The sequence below is a fragment of the Mus pahari genome, chromosome 4 (genome assembly GCF_900095145.1).
Source record: "Mus pahari chromosome 4, PAHARI_EIJ_v1.1, whole genome shotgun sequence".
Lineage (NCBI taxonomy): Eukaryota > Metazoa > Chordata > Mammalia > Rodentia > Muridae > Mus > Mus pahari.
This window is the reverse complement of record NC_034593.1, coordinates 60,817,288-60,841,813: the sequence shown is the minus strand read 5'-3', so window position 1 is coordinate 60,841,813 and position 24,526 is coordinate 60,817,288. Positions and strand designations below refer to the sequence as shown.

The following is a 24,526-nucleotide window of genomic DNA, read 5'->3' as shown; positions in this document are numbered from 1 at the left end:
TTCAAAACCTGTTTGAGTATGAGTATTACTTCCGTTTCCGGTCTCTGTGGAAGACCACCTGACAGGAAGGACTTGAGAAAGGAGGGCTTTGTTTGGCTCTTAGTTGGAGGGGATACAGTCCACGGCACTGGGACAGATTTCATCAGCAGTGACAGCTGCAGGGTCGGCAGGGTCACACCATGGCTGCTGTAGAGGGCTCTGGCTCTGGCTGGCAGCTGGCTGAGCTGATATCCTAAAAGCCTGAACCCGATGAGCTATTTCTACCATCCAGACCTCATCTTTTAAAATTTCACGATCTTTCAAAATAGTGTCAGTAGTTGGCGAACCAAGTGTTGGAATACCTGAGCTTTTGTGGATACATTTTATATATAAACCGTGACAGAAAAGGAAACTTACCTGGAGCATGCACTGAAAAAAGCTCTCAAAAGTGGAGTCGCTGCGTAGGCAGTCACTGAAGAGAGAGGGTTTGGGGAGGTCCATTGGGACCCCCGAGCTGCCCCTTTGGGAGCAGTGTGGAACAGAACATGAGATGTTTGCTTGAGGCTATGGTTTGGATCTGAAATGTAGTCCGAAGGCTCAGTCTTGGTTGCCTGCTGGTGGTATTGGGGAGTGGTGGAAACTCTAGAAGGTGAGGCACAGTGGGAGGAGAGAGGTCGCAGACACTTGGCCATGAGGATTATTTAGGAACCCTACACCCCACCCCCTTGCCCTTTGCTTCTCCTCCTCTGTGAGGAAACCACTTGGCTCCAGCTCTGCTCCCACCCGTGGTTCCGCCTCTCTATAGAGGGGTGCAGAAGCAATGGAGCCATCCCCACCCCCCCCACCCCCCGCAACCTCCCAGATGCTGGGGAGTAACCCAGCCTTGTGAATGCTAGAGAAATAGTTTACGAACTGAGCCCATCCAACCCAGGATGTGTTTCTGACTGATACATCTGAACAGGAAGGAAGTCACATTACCACTGTGGTATATGCTCTGCCAGCGAGGAATTATTTTTAAAGTATGGTAACCACTTAACCACCCAACCAGATATTTAAATTATTAAAAGGCGTACTTATACACATTGTGTGTTATAACATGTATAGTCATTTCCAAGGGAGCAAGCACGTGTATTTTTAATGTTTTACCTTTGCTTTAGTAATTGGAAATAATTTATGAAGAATACTCTATTGGATTATACTTTGTTTAGAAAAGGAAATGAGATCCCTGGGAAGCCCGTGGCACTTCTTCTTTCTTTCTATTCCACTTGTTGCCTCCCTCAGTCCCCCTTCCCACAGTTCCTCATCCCATTCCTCCTCCCTCTTGGTTCCCTCCCCCACCCCAGGCCTCCCCCTTCCCTGGGGCCTCTCCAAGATTAAACACATCTTCTCCCACTGAGGCCAGACCAGGCAGTCCTCTGCTGCATATGTGCCAGGAGTTTTGGACCAGCCCCTGTATGCTACTGGTTGGTGGCTCAGTTTCTGGGAGCTCCCTGGGGTCTGGGTTAGGTGACACTTCTTGTCTTCCTATGGCGTTGTCCTCCTTTTCAGCTTCTTCAGCCCTTCCCCTAATCTAACCATAGGGGACCCCACCCTCAGTCCAATGGTTGGGTGTAAGTATCTGTTGTCTGTCTCAGCTGCTGGTAGGGCCTCTCAGAGGACAGCCGTCCAGGCTCCCGTCTGTAAGCACATCATAGCATCGGTAGTAGTGTCCAGCCTTGGTGGTCCCTCAGGAGATGGATCCCAAATTGGGCAGGTCATTGGACCTCCTTTCCTTCAGTCTCTTCTCCTGTGGCACTTTCTTTTCGCTCCTGTTGCTGAGTGCCAGGAGATAGAGGCAGGCACATTTATAAGTAATGTGATGCTTTCTGTACTCGAAGTTCTCTGGGGAAGTGAAGCAGCCCAGAAGCCTCAGTCACTGCGAAGACTGCATAGTCTCTGGGAGGAAATGTTCCCTTGATTTACTGTGACTTTGATATGGGCAAAGAAAGGTACTTTTCGGGTTCACTGTTACAAATGAGCATGTGCCACCTACCCACCATGAGAACCAACATGCTTCCAGCCTCAAGTTCCTCTATAGAGTGATGTGAGCAAGTGCTCACAGCACTCAAAGTGTTAGCTGCTGGTACACACACACACACACACACACACACACACACACACACACTATACAACCCTCTCTCACACACACATATATGCAAACAGTCGCACACATACACACATACACATAAATACACATACACAACCCTCTCTCACACACACACATGTATGCACACACTCACACACACAAATACACACACATACACAACCCTCTCACACACATGTATGCACACACTCACACACATACACACAAATACACACACACACACACACACACACACACACACACACACACACACTCACCCCTCAGGGCTGGCACTGTTGTGCTTCGTGAGCAGGACGTGCCTCAGCTTCATTTCCGGTTTCTGCAGCCACACCAGCACTCCTCTGTCTCCCCCGACCCTCTCTGTGGAGTGACCATGCTTATCTCTTTCAGATGGAGACTATTTTACTTTCATGATAGCCAGAAGCTGGAAAGAACCCAGATGTCCTTCAACAGAGGAATGGATACAGAAAGTGTGGTTCATTGACACAATGGGAGTACTACTCAGCTATTAAAAACAATGAATTCATGAAGTTCTTAGGCAAATGGATAGAACTAGAAAATATCATCCTGAGTGAGGTAACCCAATCACAAAAGAACACACAAGGTATGCACTCACTGATAAGTGGATATTAGTCCAAAAGCTCCAAATAACCAAGATACAATTCACAGACCACATGAAGCTCAAGAAGAAGGAAGACCAAAGTGCGGATGCTTCGGTCCTTAGGAGAACAAAATACTAACAGGAACAAATATGGAGATACAGTGTATATATTGGATATTAGCCCTCTATCGGATGTAGGATTGGTAAAGATCTTTTCCCAATCTGCTGGTGGCCTTTTTTGTCTTATTGACAGTGTCCTTTGCCTTACAGAAGCTTTGGTATTTTATGAGGTCCCATTTGTCAATTCTTGATCTTAAATTATAAGCCACTGGTGTTCTGTTCAGGAAATTTTCCCTTGTGCCCATGTGTTCGAGGCTCTTCCACACTTTCTCCTCTATAAGTTTCAGTGTATCTGGTTCTATGTGGAGGTCCTTGATCCACCTGGACTTGAGCTTTGTATAAGGAGATAAAAATGGGTCAATTTGCATTTTTCTACATGCTGATTGCCAGTTGTGCCAGCACAATTTGTTAAAAATGCTGTCTTTTTTTCACTGGATGGTTTTAGCTCCTTTGTCAAATATCAAGTGACTGTATGTGTGTGGGTTCATTTCTGGGTCTTCAGTTCTATTCCATTGATCTTTCTACCTGTCTCTGTACCAACACCATGCAGTTTTTTTTTTGTTGTTGTTGTTGTTGTTGCTGTTTTTAATCACTATTGCTCTGTAATACAGCTTGAGCTCAGGGATGGTGATTCCCCAGAAGTTCTTTTATTTTTGAGGATAGTTTTGCTATCCTGTGTTTTTTGTTGTCCCAAATGAATTTGTAAATTGTTCTTTCTAACTCTGTGAAGAATTGATTTGGAATTTTGATGGGGATTGCATTGAATCTGTAGATTGCTTTTGGCAAGATGGCCATTTTTACTATATTAATTCTTCCAATCCATGAGCATGGGAGATCTTTCCATCTTCTGAGATCTTCGATTTCTTTCTTCAGAGACTTGAAGTTCTTATCACACAGATCTTTCACTTGCTTGGTCAGAGTCACACCATGGTACGTAATGAAACTTAATTTTTAAAAAAAAAATTGTTTTATTTTATTAGTGAGGTAAAGTCTTACTAAATATCCTGTTCTGTGTCCTCTAGCTTTTAATCCTCCTGTCTCAATAGCCTTATGCTTTGTTTATAGGTATGCACCATATACTTGGCCCTTATATCGATATTTTAGTGTCAAATTTAAGGATACATAAATACTACTGAAATTTTTTTTCACCAAATACATTTAAATGAAAATTTAATTGTGTATACCTGATACTTGTTGATTTTAAATTTTATATGTACTTTAGGTTAAATTATGAAGTCACAATGGTGCTAGCTGGAAAGAAATGTTGACTGTAAAGGGACAATAGAAATGCCCATTGACACAGCCAAAAGTGTCTGTAGTGGACATGGGGCTGGCCTCACATTAAACCTATTTTCCCTGTTTGTTTCTGCAATTTCACTTTTCCTTGGGAGACAGAGGACCCTTTGGCATGTCTTGAGTTTTCCAAATCTGCCTTTGCACATGTGACCAGGCCTCTTTCCCAGTTCTGAGGACCCTCAGGAGGCGGATTCCATCCCCATGCTTTCCATGCCAATCCTCAGGTGGATCCTTCTCTGTGTCCGAGGCACATTCAGGCTTGTTTCCTTTTTAGCAGAGCATTTAGGTCAAGGGGACTCTACGGGCTGTGCCTGGGCATGGTTGTAAGCTGAGGGATGGGTCGGAAGAGTTCAGGCGCTCAGCCTTTGTAGAGAGGGGCCTTGCCTTTTGCCAGTATTTTCCCCAGGCAACATTTTTGGCTGAGCACACTCTAACTGAATGCCCTGGAGTGTCCAGTGCCTTCATCTGCTAAGCCATCTCATTGGCCCTGCCTGGTGGGACCAGCGAGGGATATTGAAGGCACTAACCCCAGAACTTCAACCGTTTGATTTGGAGTACCTATTAGGCACCTCCAAGTGTCTTAGTTCTTTATTGTATGTGTGCTTTTGTGACAGGTCTCCTTCGGCCCAGGCTGGTGTCAAACTCACGTGTAGTAAAGACTAGCCTTGAACTTGTGATGCTTCTGCATCTACTCCCTAAGTGCTGAGATTCCAGGCATGTGCCCCCACACCTGGTTCCATCGATGTCTCATTTAATCCTTACAGTAACTCCGTGAATTGGGTTTTACTCTCTTAAATTCCACCAATGAAGAAATCACAGAGGGTTTAATAACTTTGAGTTGTCATCCCCAAAGATGTGTAATAACCCTTAAAGTTTACTAATATTTGTTGTGCACCGAGGACCAGGCAAATCATTTTATTTAACCATCACTCTGATCCTTGGAGGCAAGGTTGAGTATTATCTTCATTTCTTGGAAGAGGGCACAGGGAGGGAGTCATTGAAACACTTGGTCAGAGTACATAACACTACTGCACGTATCTAGGAAGGTGTGAGAACTACCTATGGATTGAGGAATGGAATTTGTCCTGAAGAGCTCACTAGAGCCAGTTGGGTTTGCTTTTGTTTTGTCTGAGATACGATCTTGGCCTGAAGCTTAAGCTGACTTTGAACTCATAACCTTCTTGTTGTAGCCTCCCAAGTGTTGGGACTGTAGGCATGTACTACCATGTTCACCTCTAGACATTATTTAAAGCACATCTCATATTGGTGCCTAGGACAAAATGTACCGAGTGTGTTCCTCTATATGGACACAAGTCTGTGGAGGAGACCTTCTCTTGCTGGGCCTGCACAGAGGAGATAGACAGTGGGTGTCATTCTCTAGAAGGAGTAGCCAGCTACTCCACAGCCTATGAGAGTCACTGTGACCTGAGCCGCTCAAAGGAAAAAATAACCCTTCCTGAGACCGAGCCCTGGCCTGAGGAGAGCCCCTACCTGGAGGGGAGGCCTTGCCTGGGAGGAGCCCCTGCCTGAGGGGAGCCCCTGCCTGGAAGGAGTCCCTGTCTGAGGGGAGGCCCTGACTGGGAAGAGTCCCTGCCTGAGGGGAGCCCCTACCCAGTACTTTGGTGAATCTGGTCTCCCAAGACTTGTCTGATGATGGGTAGAGTGAGAATTGGACAGTGAGTTTGTCACAGAGGAGAGGCCACAATTATTTCCCTCAGGACCCATGGAGATGAATGGGGAACCTGGTGGGAAGAAACAACTTAGAAAAGGCGCTTCTCTAAATAAAGGCCCGAGAGCTCTTTTCTATTAAGAAGGAACATGGTTATCCCAGAACCAAATGATGTAGTATTCTGTTGTGGGACTCTTTAGATTCATGTGGTTAAAAGAGCTAGGAAGACAGAATTAATTCTAAGACCAGAAGAAAGACACTTCTTAAACCAAAGAAAGGCATACATGGGGTTTGGGAAAACGTTCTATATAATTTAGGCAAGTAGAGAGCTTTTCTGTTTGTAATTTAAAAAGGGCTTCCCTCTGAGAGCCCAAAGGGTCCCATGCATTGGAATAATTTAGAGAGCCTCGTAGGACACTTTTTCCAATGAAGAGTATGATAATGTATTTGTTTAATGCACAGCAGGTCATGGCCCAAGGTTGTCAGGGAGAACATTTCGGTTATGTTTATATTTGAGATTCAAATGTTGAACAGAAATAGTCAAGTAATCCTTAAAAACTGTAATTCACACAGCTACTTGAGTATTGAGGCCAGCCTGGTCTCCCAGCAAAAACAAGATTAAGGGGAATGGGAAATGAGTCAAAACACTTTGGCCATTTTTTTCCATGTATCTATCTGTGGTATGTGCTTGTGTAATGTGTTCAAATGTATGGATGCATAGGTGTGTGCAAGTGCGTGCAAATGGGTGTAGTTGAGTGTCTTTCTTGATTACTTGCTACCTTGTGTACTGAGGCTTGGTTTCCTCTCAGACCTAGAGTTTATCAAGTCTGTTCTCTCAACTCAGCCAGCTTGCTCCAGTAGTCCCCAGTCTGCCTGATGAACACCGGGGTTACAGGTTGAGTTCTGGGGACCTGAACTCTGCTTGTCACACTTCTGAGATGAACACTTTGCCCACTGAGCCATCCCCCCCCCCAGCCCCATCGTGGCCGTCTTTGCAAGATTATTTTGTTCAGATGTCATCAGAATTTCTGTGCTGTTTTTATGTTTGTGGTGTCAAATTGGCACAAACTAGGGGGTACCTAGGAAGACAGAAGCTCAATTGGAAAAATAGTCTTCATCAGGTTTACCTGTAGGCAAGTCTGAGGGGCCATTTTCCTCACTAATGATTGATGCGGGAGGGCCCAGCACGCTGTGGGCAGTGCTAATCCTGGTCTGGTGGTCCTGGGTTGTAGAAGAAAGCCAGCTAAGCAAGCCATGGAGAGCAAACCAGTAAGCAGCACTCCTCCATCCTCTCTGGATCAGGTCCTGCCTCCAGGATTCTGCCCCGATGTCCCTCAGTGATAGAATCTAAGCTGTCACATGGCATATGCCCCTCCCCCCAGTTTCTTTTAGTCATGGTGTTTGTTTATCAGAGCAATAGAGTGCGAAGTAAGACAGAGTTTTCTTGCAGTGTGTCTCAGAGCATTGAAACACTCTAGTTAGCTGGGCAAAGTGACAAATAGGTTTGGCCCCAGCATTCAGGGGTCAGAGGTCATCTGATCTCTGTTAGTCAGAAGCAAACCTGGTCTACACAGTGAGACTCTGTTTAAGTAATTAAACAAATAATCGATCGATCGATAGATAGATAGATACTCCAAGAACATCTGTGAAGTGCTTATATTACTTTATTAGAACCACAAAATAAGGTGTTTCAAAATGTTTCAAATCCATCTGATAAGAAATATTATAATAAATAGAAAATAAATAAATATAAATAGGCTAATAGACTTTCATAAGTATAAAATATAGCAATAAATATTTTTAAATAAGGGGTGACTGAGTGTTTTTGTAAACACTTTGGCACAAAAACAATAGCTTATCAGTTCTCACTCTTCTGCTGACTTGAGGAAGGTCGTCTTCTCCCCTTAACAATATTTTGAAGAAAACTTACAAACAACTTGTATAATGAATATGAAAGAAGCGATGGAGAGGACCATGCTGAGGTAGCTGTGCCACCTTTGGGGGTACGAGAATGTGATGGGAGAACAGATTCCTGAAGGAGCTTAAGGCCAACCAAGACCACCTGACTCTGATGAATCTTTCTTTGTTTCCCGTCTTTGTGAGGAGGGCACTGTGACAGAGGGCCTTGAACCTTTCAGGAAGAGCTCAGGTAGCTCATCACCCTGTTGATGGTCACCACTCGGGTGCTGAAGGCATGGAGCAGGATGCAGAGCTTCATTTTCACTCTGTAAGGATCTGCTACTCCCACGGGGGGGTTCTGGCGCTGAGTCTCGCCGTTATGATTCAGAGACTACAAAGAAACACCAAGCATAGCATACACACAATTTAAAAATTAGAACGTTTGTCTGCAGAAAGGGGAATACAGTCAATGCACAGCCCAGCGCCTGTAACTTAGTCCCTTATCACACTCCTAGACCCATTTCACATCTACTCCTGCTGTGTTCCCACAGGAAAAGAGGGAAAAAAATACTCTTTTGCGAGCACATATCTATGTTTTTAATCTCTGACAAGGCCCCTAAATTTTCCAGATAAAAAGTCGTCATTAGGGCTGGTCCCTCAGAAAGTGTAAGCTTATGAGGTAGCACCTGCAGGAATAGCTAATTAATTTTATAGGTCATGTTAAGAAGCTCTGTCCTTTTAGAGGAGGGAGCTGGAGGGTGAGCAGGGTCTATGGATTAAAGCTTATTATCCACAACAGACCTACTTCTGATAGAAATGCTATTTGGGTTAGATAAGCAAGCCAATACCATGTTTCCCACTCGATCCTTTGATTTCATAACATAGAATAAGAACTTAGGTTTCTATGATGTCAAAGATTTTTGCTCGCTCCTCACAAAAATCTCAAGAGAGACATAGGGCATTTCAAGTCATCTTATTTTATGGACAGGCTGACAGGAGTTAACCCTGTCAGCATAGTTGGCTGGTCCTTGGTAGACCTCTTCATACTATCCAGATCGCCTGACTTCTGGCCTTGTTCATGCAACATCCACTACAAATCTTTGCATGGTAGGTTGTTTGACCTGCATAAACTTCACTGTCTTTTAAAGGAGTCATCTGGCAATATGTAATGTCCTGGGTGGTTTTATGTTAATTCGACACAAGCCTGTGGTCATTGAGAAAAACACCTCCAGCCAGATTGGCCAGTGGGCAAACCTGTGGTCGTTTTCTTGACTGATTGTTGATGTGGGAGGACCCAGCTCACCCTGTCCTGATGCTATACAAGGCAACTTGAGCAAGCCATGTGGAACACTCCAGTCACCAGGATTCCTCTCCAGCATCAGCTTCTGCCTCCATTTCCCTGGTTAATAGACTCACTACACTCCAGAAGATGAAATAAAGCCTTTCCTCCCCAACTTGCTTTCGGTCATGATATTTTATCTAAGAAATAGAAACTCTGACCAAGACAGTATGTATGAAGTGAAAAACAATTGCTTTTCCAGTCAGTGACTTCTGAACATATGTTCATCCCACACCTTGGTTGCCAAGGCACCCGTCTCTCTCCTGTGCACACGCCTGTGCTTTGTGTTACCGTGGTACGGCAGAGTCCCCAAAGATACTGAACACTACATTTCCCTAGATGTAAGACCACTTTTCATTTTGGTCACATTTTGTTTCAAAATAGACTATAATTGGACACCAGCCCCACGTGTTTCCCGTAGTAATATTTGAATACGTGTGTAGCCCCTAGAGTATTCATCTTATAATTTTTAAAAAGGACACGTGTATGTTTGCCCGAATTATATGCACTCACACATGTGCATATCTGTGCCTACACAGTGCAGAGAAGAGATCTTGTGACTCTCCGTCTTATTCCTTTGAGGCAGGCTCTCTCCCTGAACCTGGAGGTTTCATGGCTAAACTTGTAGCAAGAAAGCCTCCGTAGTTCTCCTGTCTCCACTCTCTGGAGTTAGAGAGCAGTTCAAGACCACACCCTGTTTGATACATAGGAGCCCCAGGCCAAACTCAAGTCCTCTTAATCACTGGACTGTCTTTCTAGTCCTAATCTTGAACCTTTAAGAAAAGAACGCATTTAAAACAACAACAGAAAAACCTTTTGTAGGGGACCTTAGTTCATCCTCTTAAGCTTCTGTTTCCTCCTCTGTAGAGACCTTATTTGCTTGTTGTGAGGATGGTACGAGAAAAAGCATTTGAAAAGAGCCTGATTTGTGCCATGAGTCAACAAGTAGAAGGCTGCTTGCATTTGCCCTTACTGTAGAGGCCCCCTCAAGGCTGTCTTAGCGAATGTAACCTTGTAAGGCCTTTCATGGTTGGGGAATGCAGGTGGGAGGGGACGTTCAGGTCTCTCCCAACCCAAGATGTGCTGATTTTATCATATCTAATAAAGGACCTCTCTTCAACACGGAAAAGGAGCACTTACTGATAGGAGCAAGCCTTACCTGCATCAGCTCATCAATAGCTACCAGCATGCTTTTGTCCAGAATGATCTGCTGATGATTGTGATTCTGAAGTGCTGCATTTATGGCCTGGAACTCTGTCTGGTACATCTTCAAGTCCTCATAGATGCTACCAAGGCACAGGGTCTAGAGGGCAGGACAAAACGGGCAAGGAACCATTGAGATGGGCTGGAACTACAGGACCCTGCTGCATTTCAGAAAAGTGACGTGGCTTACCATCATCAAAGAAGTCTTCTGTGGGGGCAGGCAGCTCCCTCTCTAGTGAAAGAATGACCAGGCATCAGTGTTATGAATCCGTCATGGGGAAGAACCCTTAGAGTGCTTACTTACTGTTGTGGAAGAAGCATCTCTAGTAGCCAGGCAACTCTCGTTCTAGAAGGAAACCATAAACCGAGGGATGCTTTGTCACCATCATCATCTGTTTCTATTGTAACCCTGGCTGTCCTAGAACTTACTCTGTAGACCAGGCTGGCCTTGAATTCACAGAGATCCATCTCTGCCTTTCAAGTGCTGAGATTAAAGGCATGCATCCCCCCGACCCCCGGCCATTCATTCTTAATATAAATCTCTCTGATATTGTTTTTTTTCTCAAACTAACTTTTCATTCCAGTAAAAAGCATAAGAAACTTCACCATCATAACTACTTTTGGGTGTCTATGTATAGGATTCCTGTGTGCGTGTGTGTGCAGGTGCATTTGGGTGGCTATGTATAGGATTCCCGTGTGCACGTGTGTGCAGGTGCACGCATGTGTGGAAATCGGAGGATGATCTTTAGGGTCTTTCTCAATCGCTTCTCCTGACGTTCTTGTTTTCTGATACAGGTTCTCTCACTGGGCCTGCAGCTCATGGATTCAGCTAGACTAGCTGGCCCAGGTATCCTCCTGTCTCTGAACGTGAAACCATCACACCCAGCTTTTACATGGGTGCTGGGGATGTGATCTTAGGTCCCCAGGTTTGTGAAGTAAGTAATTCACTAACTGAGCTTCACCTGCCACACCCCCTCTCTTTTTAAAGATGAAATCCTGTTGTGTATCCCTGGCTGGCCTCTAACTTAACAGGAGCTGGCTTTCTCTACTCACTAAGTGCTGGAATTAAAGGTCTATACCACCATACCCAGCTCCTAGTTACCGAGTATATCCTTCAGCTTGTAGAAGTATCTGGTATGGTTGTGACTTTTCTTTTTTTTCAAAACTCTCATGTTTGATAGCTACAAGCAAATGTCTGGAGACAGCTGAGGGTGGCTGCACGGCTCTTAATTGTGTGTGTGTGTGTGTGTGTGTGTGTGTGTGTGTGTTTGTGGGGAGGGAGTCCTCCATACCTTGTGTAGTTCCAGTGGTAAACAGGTCTCCAGTGTGCTGGTTTTGTCCCGTGTGATGTCTTCATGATCGATGTCTTCAGCAGTGCAGGAATAATGTTTCAGTTTTTCTCTGGCCTGGGAAAAACATAAGGAGAAGCTGAGGTGAATCTGTCAGCAAGACAGCTGGCTCCCTCTGAGACCTGCACCCCAGTGGGTCAGCGGAGCCTAGGCTGGCTATTCTGAACCAGCATCTCTTTGGCCTGTAGGAAACTCAGGCTCTTCATAAGCGGAGAAGAAACCGTCCTCCTGCACGCTCCTCTCCCTACCCTCCTCCCCCTTTGCCTAGGCTGTCTGCCAGCAGGGTATTTTCCCACCCCGTGAACACTGGGGTGGTTGCAGGAGGCTGTACTAATCAGCATCGGCACCACACTGTGCTGCTTGCTCCTGGTGAATCCTGTGGCTTTTCCTTTTGCCAAGCAGCTGTGCCCTATGAATCTCTCTCTCTCTCTCTCTCTCTCTCTCTCTCTCTCTCTCTCTCGTTTAACTTCTAAAGAGGAAACTGTTAAAGTCACAGCTTGATGGCTGTAACAAACTTGCAAGCCCTAAATACTAGTTGAGCTTTAATTTACATACAGGGGACTGTCTCTCATTCCCTGGTGTGCTGGAAAGCACCACCGAACAGAATTACACAACATATTAAGAAGTCAACAGCTCTCTGACTGAAGGTTGGGATGACTTTTTCCATGTGGCTATGGTACTGGGGTGTGACAAAGAACAGACAGCATTGTGCCCCTGTGGATTCCGTGTTCAACTAGAGAGCAATAGTGACCCAAAGTAAAACAAGGTCGAATTCTACTGTGTCTCGAAGCCCAGCGCTGGTATTTGGCAGTGGAGGAGTGAGGAGCTCTAATTAACTTTAAACGCCTCATCCCCTCCACACCAAAACGCACCGTAGGGAAACAGTCTCTCCTTTCTGCAGGGGTTCCTCAGGAAACCTCCCTTAAGGTTTCTCCTTCATTTTAAGGTTTCATGACTACAAGTGTTCTGCCTGCATGTATGTCTATGCAGCATGTACTCAGTGCCCACAGAGGCACAGAGAAAACAACAGGTTCCCTATGACCAGAATTACCATGGTTTCGAGCCACCATGTGGGTGTGGGAAACTCCGGACCTCTGGAAGAGCAGCCAGCTAGCTCTCTTAACCACGGAGCCATCTCTCCTGCCTGGGAACCCCACTCAATTAAGATTGAGCTTTGAGGAACAGCCCGACAGCACATTATGCAAGACGGGAGGGAAAGAAAGGAATTCACCAAGAAGGGCTTGTGGAGCGCAGCTTATCTTGGGATAGCCACAAGACAATAAGCTAGAAGATCCTCAAGAAAGATTTAAAAACGCAACAGGAAGACAGAGTCCCCCCTTCCCTCCTCTGTTCCCAGGTGCCTACGAACGCATGCTCTGCTGGGGGATAGAACCAGGGGACCCATTCATAATTAAGCCAGAATTCTACTATGTACGGGTCTCCAGTCCTAGCAGCTGCAGGGTATCTCAAACACATTAGCATTTTGCTGTAGCTTCGATGCAAAATCGAGAGGAAACCGTGGCAATTTTACAACGGAAAAGGCTATTTTGCATGCAAACATGAAACCTGAGAAAAATGAATGGAGCCGTGAATAAAACTGGATCGCACTTGCCCCAGAAAAATGGACGCTGGACCTGCTATCTGATGTCTGAGTCCTCCCTGAGATGTGTCCATCCGACAAGGGATGGCATCACTGTGCTGGACACTGGCGAGCAGTGGGAGAGACAATCTAATTCATCTCTATGGCTTGTGGAGCACAGAGAGTGTACCTCGTGACTGTCTCCCTGTTCCACCTGCCTTGAAGCAGAGCAGGGAGCACCGGACACAGTGCCACACAGACAGGCAGGCTGGGAGGGACATTGCAAATGACCACTTTCCTCTGTGTAGACACAGCCTAAACGGATGCCGTTACAATTTACTACCATTCTTCCTTTCTCTGGAGACACAGTTTCCTTTAGATTATATTTAGAAGTCTTGAAACCCTCCAAGGTTCCTGCCAGCTACCCATAAACTACGGCTTCCCAGCAGATACCAGATAGGTCTGAAGTCATTTCAACAGCGGGACTTTGAAACCAGAAGGACAGGAAAAACTCACCGTCTTCACCATGTCATCTGTGGTCTTCAGCAGATTTTGGGACTGGCTAAGACACCTGGCAGGTCCAGAGACTGGAATGACCCTGGCCAAACTGAGGTAGTTTAGGAAGGCAAGGGTGGCCAAAAAGAGGAGGTCTGGAAGGGAAACGAAGGGCAGGTGGAGCTTGGCAACTGGTTTTGACCTGCCGCTTTCTTCAGTCATTCTGGCAATTTTTCCCATCCATTTCTTCTGGGTACTGACCTCCCTCCTCGCATAATTTAACCCCTTCCCCGGGGCTGACAGATGAAACAAGACCTCCCAGGTCTTGTTTGGGGACTGCCTGAGACCTGCATTTTCCTTACTTTGGCTTCAAGACTGGGCTTTAGTTCTCGTCTGTGAAATGGGCATAGCAGTAGCCCCCTGGGTTGTTCTATAATGAGACCATGCTCGGTGCAGCGCAATCTAGCACGACCATCCTTCCCCTCTTCCTTCCCTTGGCCTGCAATTGCTGGCAGCCCTTTAGTCTCCCTTAATGGGTCCAGGGCTCCTCTCTGTTTTTTCTCAAGCCTTCTCCCCTGATCAAGTCACCCTAGGGTGGTCCCAGCCCTCAGCTACTTACAGCGTGATTGACACATGCTGGACCGGCACTGAGAGGAGCTGCTGGATGCCGAGGGTGAGGCGGTTGGAACATTGACCTTGGGGGACACATTTTTATAATTGTCTGGATAGCCGGCAGGACTTTCCCAGGACTGTGTCTCTTGCTTTCTCTCTCTGTCTCTACATCTCAAGGACAAGTGCGTCGATCGCCCCCAGGGCTGGTGGCGCTTTCGAATTAACTCTCGGAGTGCCCGTTTGAGGAGATCCGGGACCGTCCCACCGCCCACCACACTCAGAGCGAAAGCAAAACTGGCTGGCCTGCGAGTAGCCACTCTTGTCCTGGGACAGGTTTGTCCCGCCCCACTACCCCCTAGCCCTAACACGCTGCCCAGTGCCCCCTCCGAAGAAGCACAAGCTACCCACTTGTCTGTCCATCATGGACACTGAGTCTGACTCAATGTGATTTGCGAAACTGTCCTGCCTTGAACATAAAAAGGAACAAAATAGATGTGGTGGCTATATATCACTTAAAACTCAGTTCTGGCAGTTTTGATTTAGTGCGACGACTGCACAGTATCTTGGGAGAAAAGGGCTCAGAGAGAGCAAGGCCATAGCTCTGCAGGAGCCTAAGAGGCAGCAAAGGCTCCTGCAAGCCTTCAGATCTGCAAGAAGGCATTACCTGGCTGCCAGTGGGATACATTCTAAGCTAGTTCTGGAAATGGGAATCAACACAGTAGGGAGGCAGAGGGCAGATGGGAACGGAGAGTGTTGCAAGTTGTGATACTGGTCATTACCGAGAGATTTTGGACATCTTTAGCCTTTCTGGAATTTTACCATAGAGATATTCTTGGATGTGCACGGTGGAAAGATCCCTTCAGCAGCAATGTAGAATCTGGATGCAAGGGTTCAGCTCAGATCCAAGGGAGTAGATGGCAGGATATGGCCAACCCATGGCTCCATTCAAGATGGAGAACAAAGGTGAGCTGAAGGGATTCCCAGTGGGGCAACAGGCTGACACTTGATAACTTCCCAGGCTTATTGAGAGTAGTCCCACCTCCTGAAAAAAAAATAGTGTGAGAGTTCGAAGCTTGCAATGACAAGCTGTATTTTGGAGGTTTGGGGTAGGAGGTTCCTTGGAACTTAACTCCTTTCTACCCCAAGACAGCCTCCTCACTGTGTATGCAGAGAGAGGATGCCCTGCCTGGTCATGGACTTGGAGCCAGCCATGTGTCTGGCTTTCCCAGACCCATCCAGCTGTCAGAGCCCGCCTCCTACTGGAGCAACCATCTCTGTAACCACAAGCCTTTGGGAGCACAGGAGAGAAGGGGGTGCTTCTTCCTTCCGAAGTCCACTGAAGCCTGGACAGAGATGAGTGAGCGCTCAGCAGGGTGGACCTCTGCGGAAAAGGCCATAGTAAAGTCAATAAGAAGGACACCATAGCAGCTCTGATCAGTGAGGTCCCTGTGGCTGTGAGCTGGGGACAAGGGGCAATCGATGATTAGAATCGCCAATGTCGTAATAGTTTAACGTAGAGCTGTGCGTGTCCAGGAGGTGACGATGAAGCTCACATAAGGGAGCTGTTCCTTTCCTAGAGGGCAGACTCTTACAAAAAAGTAGTTCCTGCCATCCAGATGAGGCCAGAGCCTCTGTTCAGTGTAACATTCTTGGCCACCAGACACAGTTCCCAACCCATGCTTTTAAAATACAACTTTTAAATTATTCTTGTAGAATTCACACATGATACAATGTATTTTGATCATATTTATCCCTCAGGCTTTCACCAACAATCCTTCACTCACTTCTGTCATGAGTTTAATTTGTCTTGTTTAAACACTCTTAAATTGGAAGCAGAGTCAACTAACCAGGAGTCACCCCCTCCAACACACACACACACACAAAGCCTGAATGTCCCTCCTGAAGAAGTCCTAAAATGTCATGGTCCCTCAGCTAAGGGTGGGGGCTCATGAACTCCTTCATGCTCGTGTTGGAATCTTGCCTGGGTGAACCTGAAAAGGTGTTGTGCAGACGCCAGCTGCCTTGGGTTGGCCAGTGCAGTGTTGCTGTATTCCAGAGAAACGGTGTTTCTCCTCAGTCTTCCCTGACCTCTGCCCTTTACACTGTTTCCAAGCCCTCTTCCTCATGGTCTCTAAACCTTGCAGTGAAGGCTGGGATACAGGTGTCCCATTCCTGGGTGAGCACTCCACAGAGAGCACTCCACGGGTGAGCACTCCATGGGTGAGCACTCCACAGTGAGCACTCCACGGGTGAGCACTCCATGGTGATCGTGAGCACTCACCACGTACTTATTCTCTGTATACGTTTGGCAAACATTTTCTGATTTTTTGTTTATTTGTTTGTTTTGTTTTTCAATACAGGGTTTCTCGGTATAACCCTGGCTGTCCTGGAACTCACTTCGTAGACCAGGCTGGCCCCGAACTCAGAAATCTGCCTGCCTCTGCCTCCTGAGTTCTGGGATTAAAGGCGTGCGCCACCACGCCCAGCTTTGATGATTTTGCCTTCCTCTGTAATACTACTTTTCTTTAAGTTTGTTTGGTTATTTTTTGTTCATTTGCCTATTAGTCCTAATAGATAATATTTAGTACTGTATGAGAGACAGAGGTCAATGATATAAGGAAAGAAAAAAATGAACGAGAGATTTTAATGCTGGAAACGAAAAGACAAGACCATCATTTTAAGGTAATTTGGTAGACGCTGAGTCAGTGAGGGGTACAGCCTGTAATTCCAGCTATGTGTGAGGCTGAGGCACAAGTTCAAGGCCTGCCTGGCCGCAGGGTGGCAGGCCATCCTGAGCAATGACATGAGAAAGAGGGCTGGTGATCTAGCCAGTGGCAGAGCATTTGCTTAGTGAAGGCAGTCTCGTGTGTGTGTGAGGGCTGTTTTCAACTGTGGAGAGGATTGCTTATGACAGCCATAGTTTCAGTTTTGAGTGGGTGAATTTATTAAGTTTAAGGCAAGTGAAAGTACAATAAATAATAAATAATACATAAATATCAAGTGGCAGTAGAAACAGGAAGAAGATAGGAATACATCATCAACTAGAGAATTTATAATGTCCAGCAGAGACGACTGCAGTAACCTGACCGAGAGAGCAGGGCCTTACAAGTGTCCAGGAGAAACTGACTGGGGAAGTTGAGGTGGTAACCTGGAGTTCCAGGTTGAACTTTCTCTTCAGGAATCCATAGCCTGATTAAAGCAGCTCTGGAAAGTTCTTAGCTATGAATGAGCTCTCCAAATAATGCCTATAGTTTCCACCTTGAGCTCATTTCAGGTTTCCATCAACAAGCTCCTAGGATTCCGATCTGACATGTAGACAGCCTCTTGAAACCTTCTGCATGATTGATGATGCTTTTTTGGAATTTCCTCCTCCTTTCTAAGAACTGGGGTCAGGTGTTTCCACCTGCCTGTTTTCCACCAGTTCACTCTTGTAGGTCACTCAGACTCTCTTCACTTACGTCTCAACAACTGCTAGGCTCTGTTATTCAAGGCTGACTTTTTAGCTTGCATTTTTATTTTTTGGTACTAGAATTTCTACTTAGATTTTAAAACTATATAGACTTTAGGTCCTTAAAACAGCCCCCCATCTTGTATCCATTCTCCTTACCATGTTCACAGTCATTATGTTCTGAGTCTGATTATTCTAATGTCTGGATTACTTGTGTATGAGCTGAATGTATATTTTGCTCTTGAACCTGCCTCTCTATAGCTGGTAATTTTCTATTGACTGGTAGACGTCTCTGTCTGTCTGTCTGTCTGTCTGTCTCTCTCTCTCTCTCTCACACACACACACACACACGCACACACACACACACACACACACACACGGTTTGTGTTCAGGGGTGTCAGCAGTCAGACCAAAATCAGAAACCCCAGAATCCAGCAGGGATCAAGCTGGCTTGAGGTTCCATTTGTAAAAGCTAGTCTTTATGTACTTGTGCTTATTTCTAGAGTGAGTTTCTACTGAGGGTACATGGTGTTTCCTGAGGCTTCCCTGCTCTGGGGGGGGGGGGCTCTGAACCCCAGTGTTTATTTGTTCATCTCCACAGGACCTTGATTACCTCTGCATAATTTCTCAACTGCTTTTTATTCTGTCTGTCTAACACCTGCCCTGCTCTGCTTAAAATGAGGAAGGACACAGGAGCAAAGAGCACCTCTGTCCATACAAGAATCTCCATTTTACACTCTCCCTTCAGGGTTCTGTCTGAAGCCCTGGTTAACTTGGTGCATCTGAATTTCAGCTTTTTAAATAAAAAATTGTTTTTTTAATTGAGCCTCCTCAAGTCACATTCTCTTTCCTGATAACAGCCATTTTCTGCCCAGCGTCTCAGTTTTCGATTCATACCCACTGTGCTTATGAATTGGCAAGTGCCTGAGCAGAGAGTGCCAACAGTAGGGGTTTTTCCAGGAAGTTCTCCAGCTTTCAAAGATCTTGGCTTCTCAAGGCCCTGGCTGCACAGATAGCTTATTAATGCATTTGGAATAGAAGAAATGTTAAAAAAAAAAAAAAAAAGATAAGAGAAAAAAAAAAGAAAGAAAGAAAGAAAGAAAGAAAGAAAGAAAGAAAGAAAGAAAGAAAGAAAGGAAAAAGAGAAAAAGATTCTTCTAGCTGTTTTTATGAAATAGTCCCCCTACAGTCTGAAACCGGAAATGTCTGGGGAGATGTGGGGGATGGGCCCCAGGGCTTTGCAAACAAGCCAAAGTCCACTGAGACACTCTCCCAGCCCGTGCAAATAGAAGTGAGCTTGAATGTGGAATGTGATCAAAGTTCCAAAACTAAAGCTTTGCCTATGTTCTTTTTAAAAAAATAGTATACCATTCCCAATACTCTTGGTACTAGACAGCTCTGATGGATGGAGATAATAATGATGTAAGCCAATACTGTTACTATTATCCCTGAGATGACTAGTTTTAATTGTCTGCCTGATTGGATTAAGAAATGGCTAGGGGGTCAGTGCAACCCATCTTTGCGTATGTCTGTAATGATGTTTCAGAGACAACTGGGTCATGGATCAATCAATGGATTGATCCCTTGTTGAATACATAATATGATAGCATTATTGGGAGATAGCACGGGGAGAAGACACATAATCAGAGGAAGTATGTCACTGGCAGTGTGGGTTGGGATGGTGTGGAGTATGTTATACGTTATGTGACTCTTTTTTTTTTTTTTTAATTTCTGTCCTTTTTTAAACTTCCTGTCTGCCAACTAATTAAGATGCTCCTGAGTCACCTAATCCTGCTACCATGGTAACCTGCCTGACAGTGGACCCAGAAACAGAGCCACTGACCACGGGGCTGAATACTCCACAGCTGTCAGCCAAAGCAAAATCTTCTTCCCTTAAATCCCTCTGTCAGCTGTTTGGGCCACAGTTTTACAGAAGTAACTGATACAATTCTCATCTTTACAGACAAGGAAACCGAGGCACGGGGCGTTGTCTTAGCTAGTGTGAGCAGCAGTCGCTGAGGGTTGAATCCATGCGGTGAAATCTTCCTTTTCACACCTTTAAGTTCTGTAGGTAACTAGGCACCTGGAAGTTCACTGTAAAGCATTTGGATTTGCAAGTGAATGGAAGTATAAAGTTGTGTTTTATCATTTGTCTCTGTGGCTTTTCTTGTGTTACTGCTGAAAATATTTGTGAAAATGAGACATAATGGAACCAAAGAGACGGCTCAGTGGGTAAGAACCGGGTGCTGCCCTCTAGAAGCTAAGTACTGGTCCCAACGTGTACCCTGGACTGGGAAGGGACAACTCCACTGTCAGGGGATCAAGACTGTCTTCTGGACTCTGAGGGCACCTGCATCCTTGTGCACATATCCTCACACCGACATGCATATATAAACATATAATTTTAAAGTCTTATAAAACCCTACCCCTAGAGAAAGAGCTACAGGTAACCAAGGAGAATTAATCCTGTCCAGAAATGAGCCTTTAAATCAGTTTTCCAATAGCAACTTATATACATACAAGCAACAGAAAATGGGCTCAGCGGGTTGAGTTCATATTTATGCATATAGATGGAGCAGTACCACTTAAAGAAAAGTGGCCATAAATTGGAAAGTGAGGGCAGGGTGAGACATAGGGAAGTTTGGAGGGAGGAAGGGAAACCGGGGGGGGGGGTGAACAGTGTAATTATATTTTAATTACAAAATTAAAAAAATTCTTTAAAAGAAAATGAGAGTTGTGGTTGTGCAGTCCAGGGTGAGGAGGTAGTTGAGGGCAAAGTCTCTCGCTGAGCCGGGTTCTTCCATGCGCTGTGTGTGGAAGCTATAGATCTCTCTGGGCAGTTCTAGATGGTAGTGACTCTCTAACCATCTTTTCCAGGAAGCTGGTCTGAACCTGCACTTTATAGTTACACACCTCTGTTTACTCCGTGACCTGTTGCTTGGGAAATTCACAGGGACTGAGCCCATTGGTTTCAAAGAAAGGAGAAGGAAAATAGACCAGGAAAACACAGGGCCAACTGGTGTTCAGAAGGAAGAGTGCGATTAGCTTTCTGTTCTAAGTGTTTCCTTCAGTGTCAGAGCAAAGCTTTGGATCTAGCTGGTTGTCAGAGAAGCAACTGCAGGAGGGAGACCTTTACAACCTCATTTCCTCTGGAGTTTTCACAGCGAGGGAGAGATGCTCTAGTAAGGACAGGAACTTAACTCATGTCAAGGATCTGAGAGCACATTCTGTGTCTTACCCCCACTAACAGCATCCTTTACATAACAGGTAGGAACAGCTTGGCGTGGTTTTCCTCTAGAAGCTAGATAGTAATATTCCTGCATCCAAAAAAAAAAATATAGCTCTATAAAGAGTTTAAGCAGTGCGTTCTTGTAATGCAATAGAAAATGATCTATCTTGTATTTAAATAGGGCTAAACTAATTTGCTGCAATGGTTTCGGGGCAGCCATCTGACAAATTGCTTCTACAAATCTACAAAAATGGATTCTACAAATTCTACCAAACACCATTATCATCTGAAACAAGATCTGGGGATCTGGCAAGCAAAACGTCACCGAGTTGTATACAAAGTTCCGTAAAGAATTCCAAATTAATGTGTTTTTTTTTTCCTTGAACAAACTGATTGGGAACTTTTAAAATAAAAGCCTCATAACTTAGATCTCTTTGCTGAGCTAAGGACAGATGGATGCCTCGGGCGCTGGGCTGAGGGAGTGAACTGGGAGACTCTACACTGAGCCCATGACTTTCTGAAGAAGCATGCCTTCTAAATTGGAGCTATTTCCACTTAAAACCCAACCCAACCCAACCCAACCCAACCCAACCCAACCCAACCCAACCAAACCAAACCAAAATCAATAACTGTTACTTTTTTGATAGTAAAAAAAATATCATTGGTAATATACAGAATGCAGAAAATGCCTTCCAGAAGGCTGTTTACTCCAGGAGGAACCAATAGTCTGTTATTTTGTTTGCATGATTTGTATGTGGTTTGGCTTCTCAAAATAGGGTTTCTCTGTGTATCCTACTGCCCTGGTACCCTCTCTGTAGATCAGGCTGGCCTTGAACACAGACATTCTCTAGCCTCTGCCTCCTGAGTGCTGGGATTAAAGGTGTGAGCCTCCACTGCCCAGCTAGGCTATTATTTTTTAATGCCAGGGTCTTCTGTGTCATTAAGATAGCTGAGTGTCTTCAGTCCTTGAGCAGTGTTGTCCTCCAGGGAGTCTTGGTACTTTTTCCACTTGTGTTTAGGGGATTTTTCACCCCAAATATTCTAGCTAGGGTGACTCAGGGAGGAGTGGCATTGCTGCTTGCTGGTGACAGCTGCTAATGTTTATTGTGTTCGTGTTGTTGCCAGGGAGTGTCACAGACAATTGTCCATTATCATTTTGTCCAGTCCTCATAAACCCTATATGCCAGACGCCATTGCTGTCACTGTTTTACAACCAGGAAACGGCTTTAGAGAGCTAAGCTTAACCTCCTGAGGCAGTGTAAGAGGTGGGGTTTGAACCCAGCATAGTGTTGCTGCTCTCTTAAAATACAAGTGTGATGAGAGGGATGCTTGAAGATGGGAGAATATTACGCAAATATAGCCTCTTTGGGAAAATGTTTTTGGAGTACCTATTAAAAGCCTTTTAAACCCACTTAAAAAAATAAACCAAGTAACCAAGTTTTGAGGCCCAGGTTAACAGTGTTAGTTAACATTTTGGACAGTGATGATCTGCAGGGGCATGACTGTCATCATTGTAGTAGAGACACAAAGGAGGGAGACAGAGCATCTGCTTTTCCTCTGCTCTAATACTCAGTGTGAAACACTGCTGCATCCAGATGGAAGTAAGATTTTTGGCCACTTCTGTCCTTGATTTAGCTAATAATATCTGTTATGTCTCCTTGTTGGTGTGTAGCTGGCACAGTTCATGTGCTGCTGTATCACAGCACACACTGCAGGTCCCAGCATACACTGCAGGTCCCAGCATACACTGCAGGTCCCAGCATACACTGCAGGTCCCAGCATACACTGCAGGTCACAGCATACACTGCAGGTCCCAGCACACACTGCAGGTCCCAAGAACTCAGTTCACCTTACTTTCCTCTCTATTCCCAACAGATGTGATAGTATCTGGACAAAAGGCAAAATTGCAACAGTTTAGCTTATGAGTCTTGCATTTGTTTTTCATTCCAGAGTTGGGAAGTATTTCATTCATGGAATAGAAGAGTTCTGATGAACAGAGGAGAGGGAGCTCAGACACAGAAGGGAGCTGAAGAGCCTAATGTGGTGGTCCAACCTTGAGGCCGAGGCAGGAGGATTTCAAGTTCAGCCAGCCTGGGCTACATCATGACGCTTGCCTCAAACAAAACAACACAGAGCAAAACAAGACAGAGCTGACGAAAGTGGAAGCATTCCTGCCCAGAAAAAGAAAAGAAAATCTGGAGTGATTAATCCCTGTGAAGAGTCAGAGGAACAAAGCAATAGAAAACCTCACTGACTGGTTCACAGGAACTAAGACACACAGGGAAGTTAGTTTCTGAGCCAGTCAAGACTGATAGTGGCTCTGTGTGTAGCTTAGCAATTCCTCCTGGAGAGGTGGTTGGAAGAGCAGCTGTGCACACTGGAGGTAGTGGAGGGCTTTCCCTTCTCAAATCATGTCCTCTGAACACACGGTTGGAGTTACTATCACTAAGAAGCATTTAAATCAACAGTACATGGACTGGATTCTGAAATGTCATGCTCAATTATTATTTAGGTCACGCAAGTCCAGGGTATGCAGGCCAGTAATCACAACTGTTCAGGAACAAAATCCCTGGCATGGAGATGGGGGAGGGGAGAGGGGCCCAGAGTCTCAGCACTAGCTAGAGAGGTGTTGACCTCTGACAGCTGCAGGGAGAGAAAGACTCTGTTAATTTTTAAGGGTGTGGCCCCCCCCAATAGGTCAACCCCACTCCAGGCAGGCCACACCCAAGGGTACTTGGACTACATAAACTAGACTCAAAAATTAAAAAGTAGAGGAGGGGAGGGTGCATCTGGGAGGAGACGACCAAAATATATTACACGAAATTCTCAAAGAATTAATACAAATATTTCAAAACTCCAAAAATAGAATAATTCCCAGGATGGATGGGGAAAATTTTATATCACAGCAGAACATATGCTAATATCTTACAAACTAACTTTCATGAGAGATGATACAAGATTTCAGACCTTGTTGTGGATCTGAGATTAAAGACAAAGGCAGATTGGAGCCCCCATCTGCAAGCCCAGTGGAGGGAGGCAGAGACGGGAGAATCCTGGAACCACAACGACCAACCTGGAGAGTTCGTCACACAAATTACTCAGTGAAATGTATCAATAACACAGACAAAGTAATTAAGAACATGAGGACCCCAGTAGGCCAATGAGAAAAATCATTAAAAGACAACTCACCGAAGAAAGCTGTAGTTAATAACTATGTTAAAAAGATATGAGAGGGCTCAACTGAATACAGGGACATGAAATAAATCCTTTCAGGTTGACAAAGGTATGAAAGGGAATTCATAATGAAAATGTTTCTGAAAATAAATTTGACAAAGTTTATCAAGAATCTGAACTTTTTGGAGCCGTTGACCCCAGTAAAGCCAGGAATATACCTTAAAGAATTTCAGAAATGCAAAAGAAAAAAATTGTAATAACGAAATACATGCCAAAATATGTGTACGTCTTTCATTAGAGAAGCTTAAATGTGGTTAGCATATTACAGAATACAATACAGCCTCACGATTAAGTTTACAAAGAGCTTTGTCAAAATAACCTATGAACATTA

General features: G+C 45.1%; 1 protein-coding gene across 1 annotated transcript; it reads right to left on the bottom strand.

Annotated features, from left to right (window-relative positions):
- Window positions 1-7,452: 7,452 nt before the first annotated feature.
- On the bottom strand, window positions 7,453-15,204 carry Il12a (interleukin 12A). The gene is made up of 8 exons (XM_021196797.1): window positions 15,104-15,204; window positions 14,292-14,367; window positions 13,694-13,827; window positions 11,542-11,655; window positions 10,554-10,595; window positions 10,440-10,481; window positions 10,206-10,349; window positions 7,453-8,098 (listed from the first exon to the last, which is right to left on the bottom strand). Exons 1-8 carry the CDS (start codon window positions 15,104-15,106, stop codon window positions 7,943-7,945), a joined length of 711 nt encoding a protein of 236 aa, XP_021052456.1. The 5' UTR covers window positions 15,107-15,204; the 3' UTR covers window positions 7,453-7,942.
- Between the last annotated feature and the right edge of the window lie 9,322 nt (window positions 15,205-24,526).

Bases quoted from the DNA above. Each gene is read 5' to 3' on its own strand.
- Il12a (XM_021196797.1), bottom strand. The intron at 13,828-14,291 runs GTAAGTAGCTGA...TTTCCCTTCCAG, and splicing joins CAGCATGTGTCAATCACGCT to ACCTCCTCTTTTTGGCCACC. The intron at 11,656-13,693 runs GTGAGTTTTTCC...TGTTTTTCCCAG, and splicing joins CAGATGACATGGTGAAGACG to GCCAGAGAAAAACTGAAACA.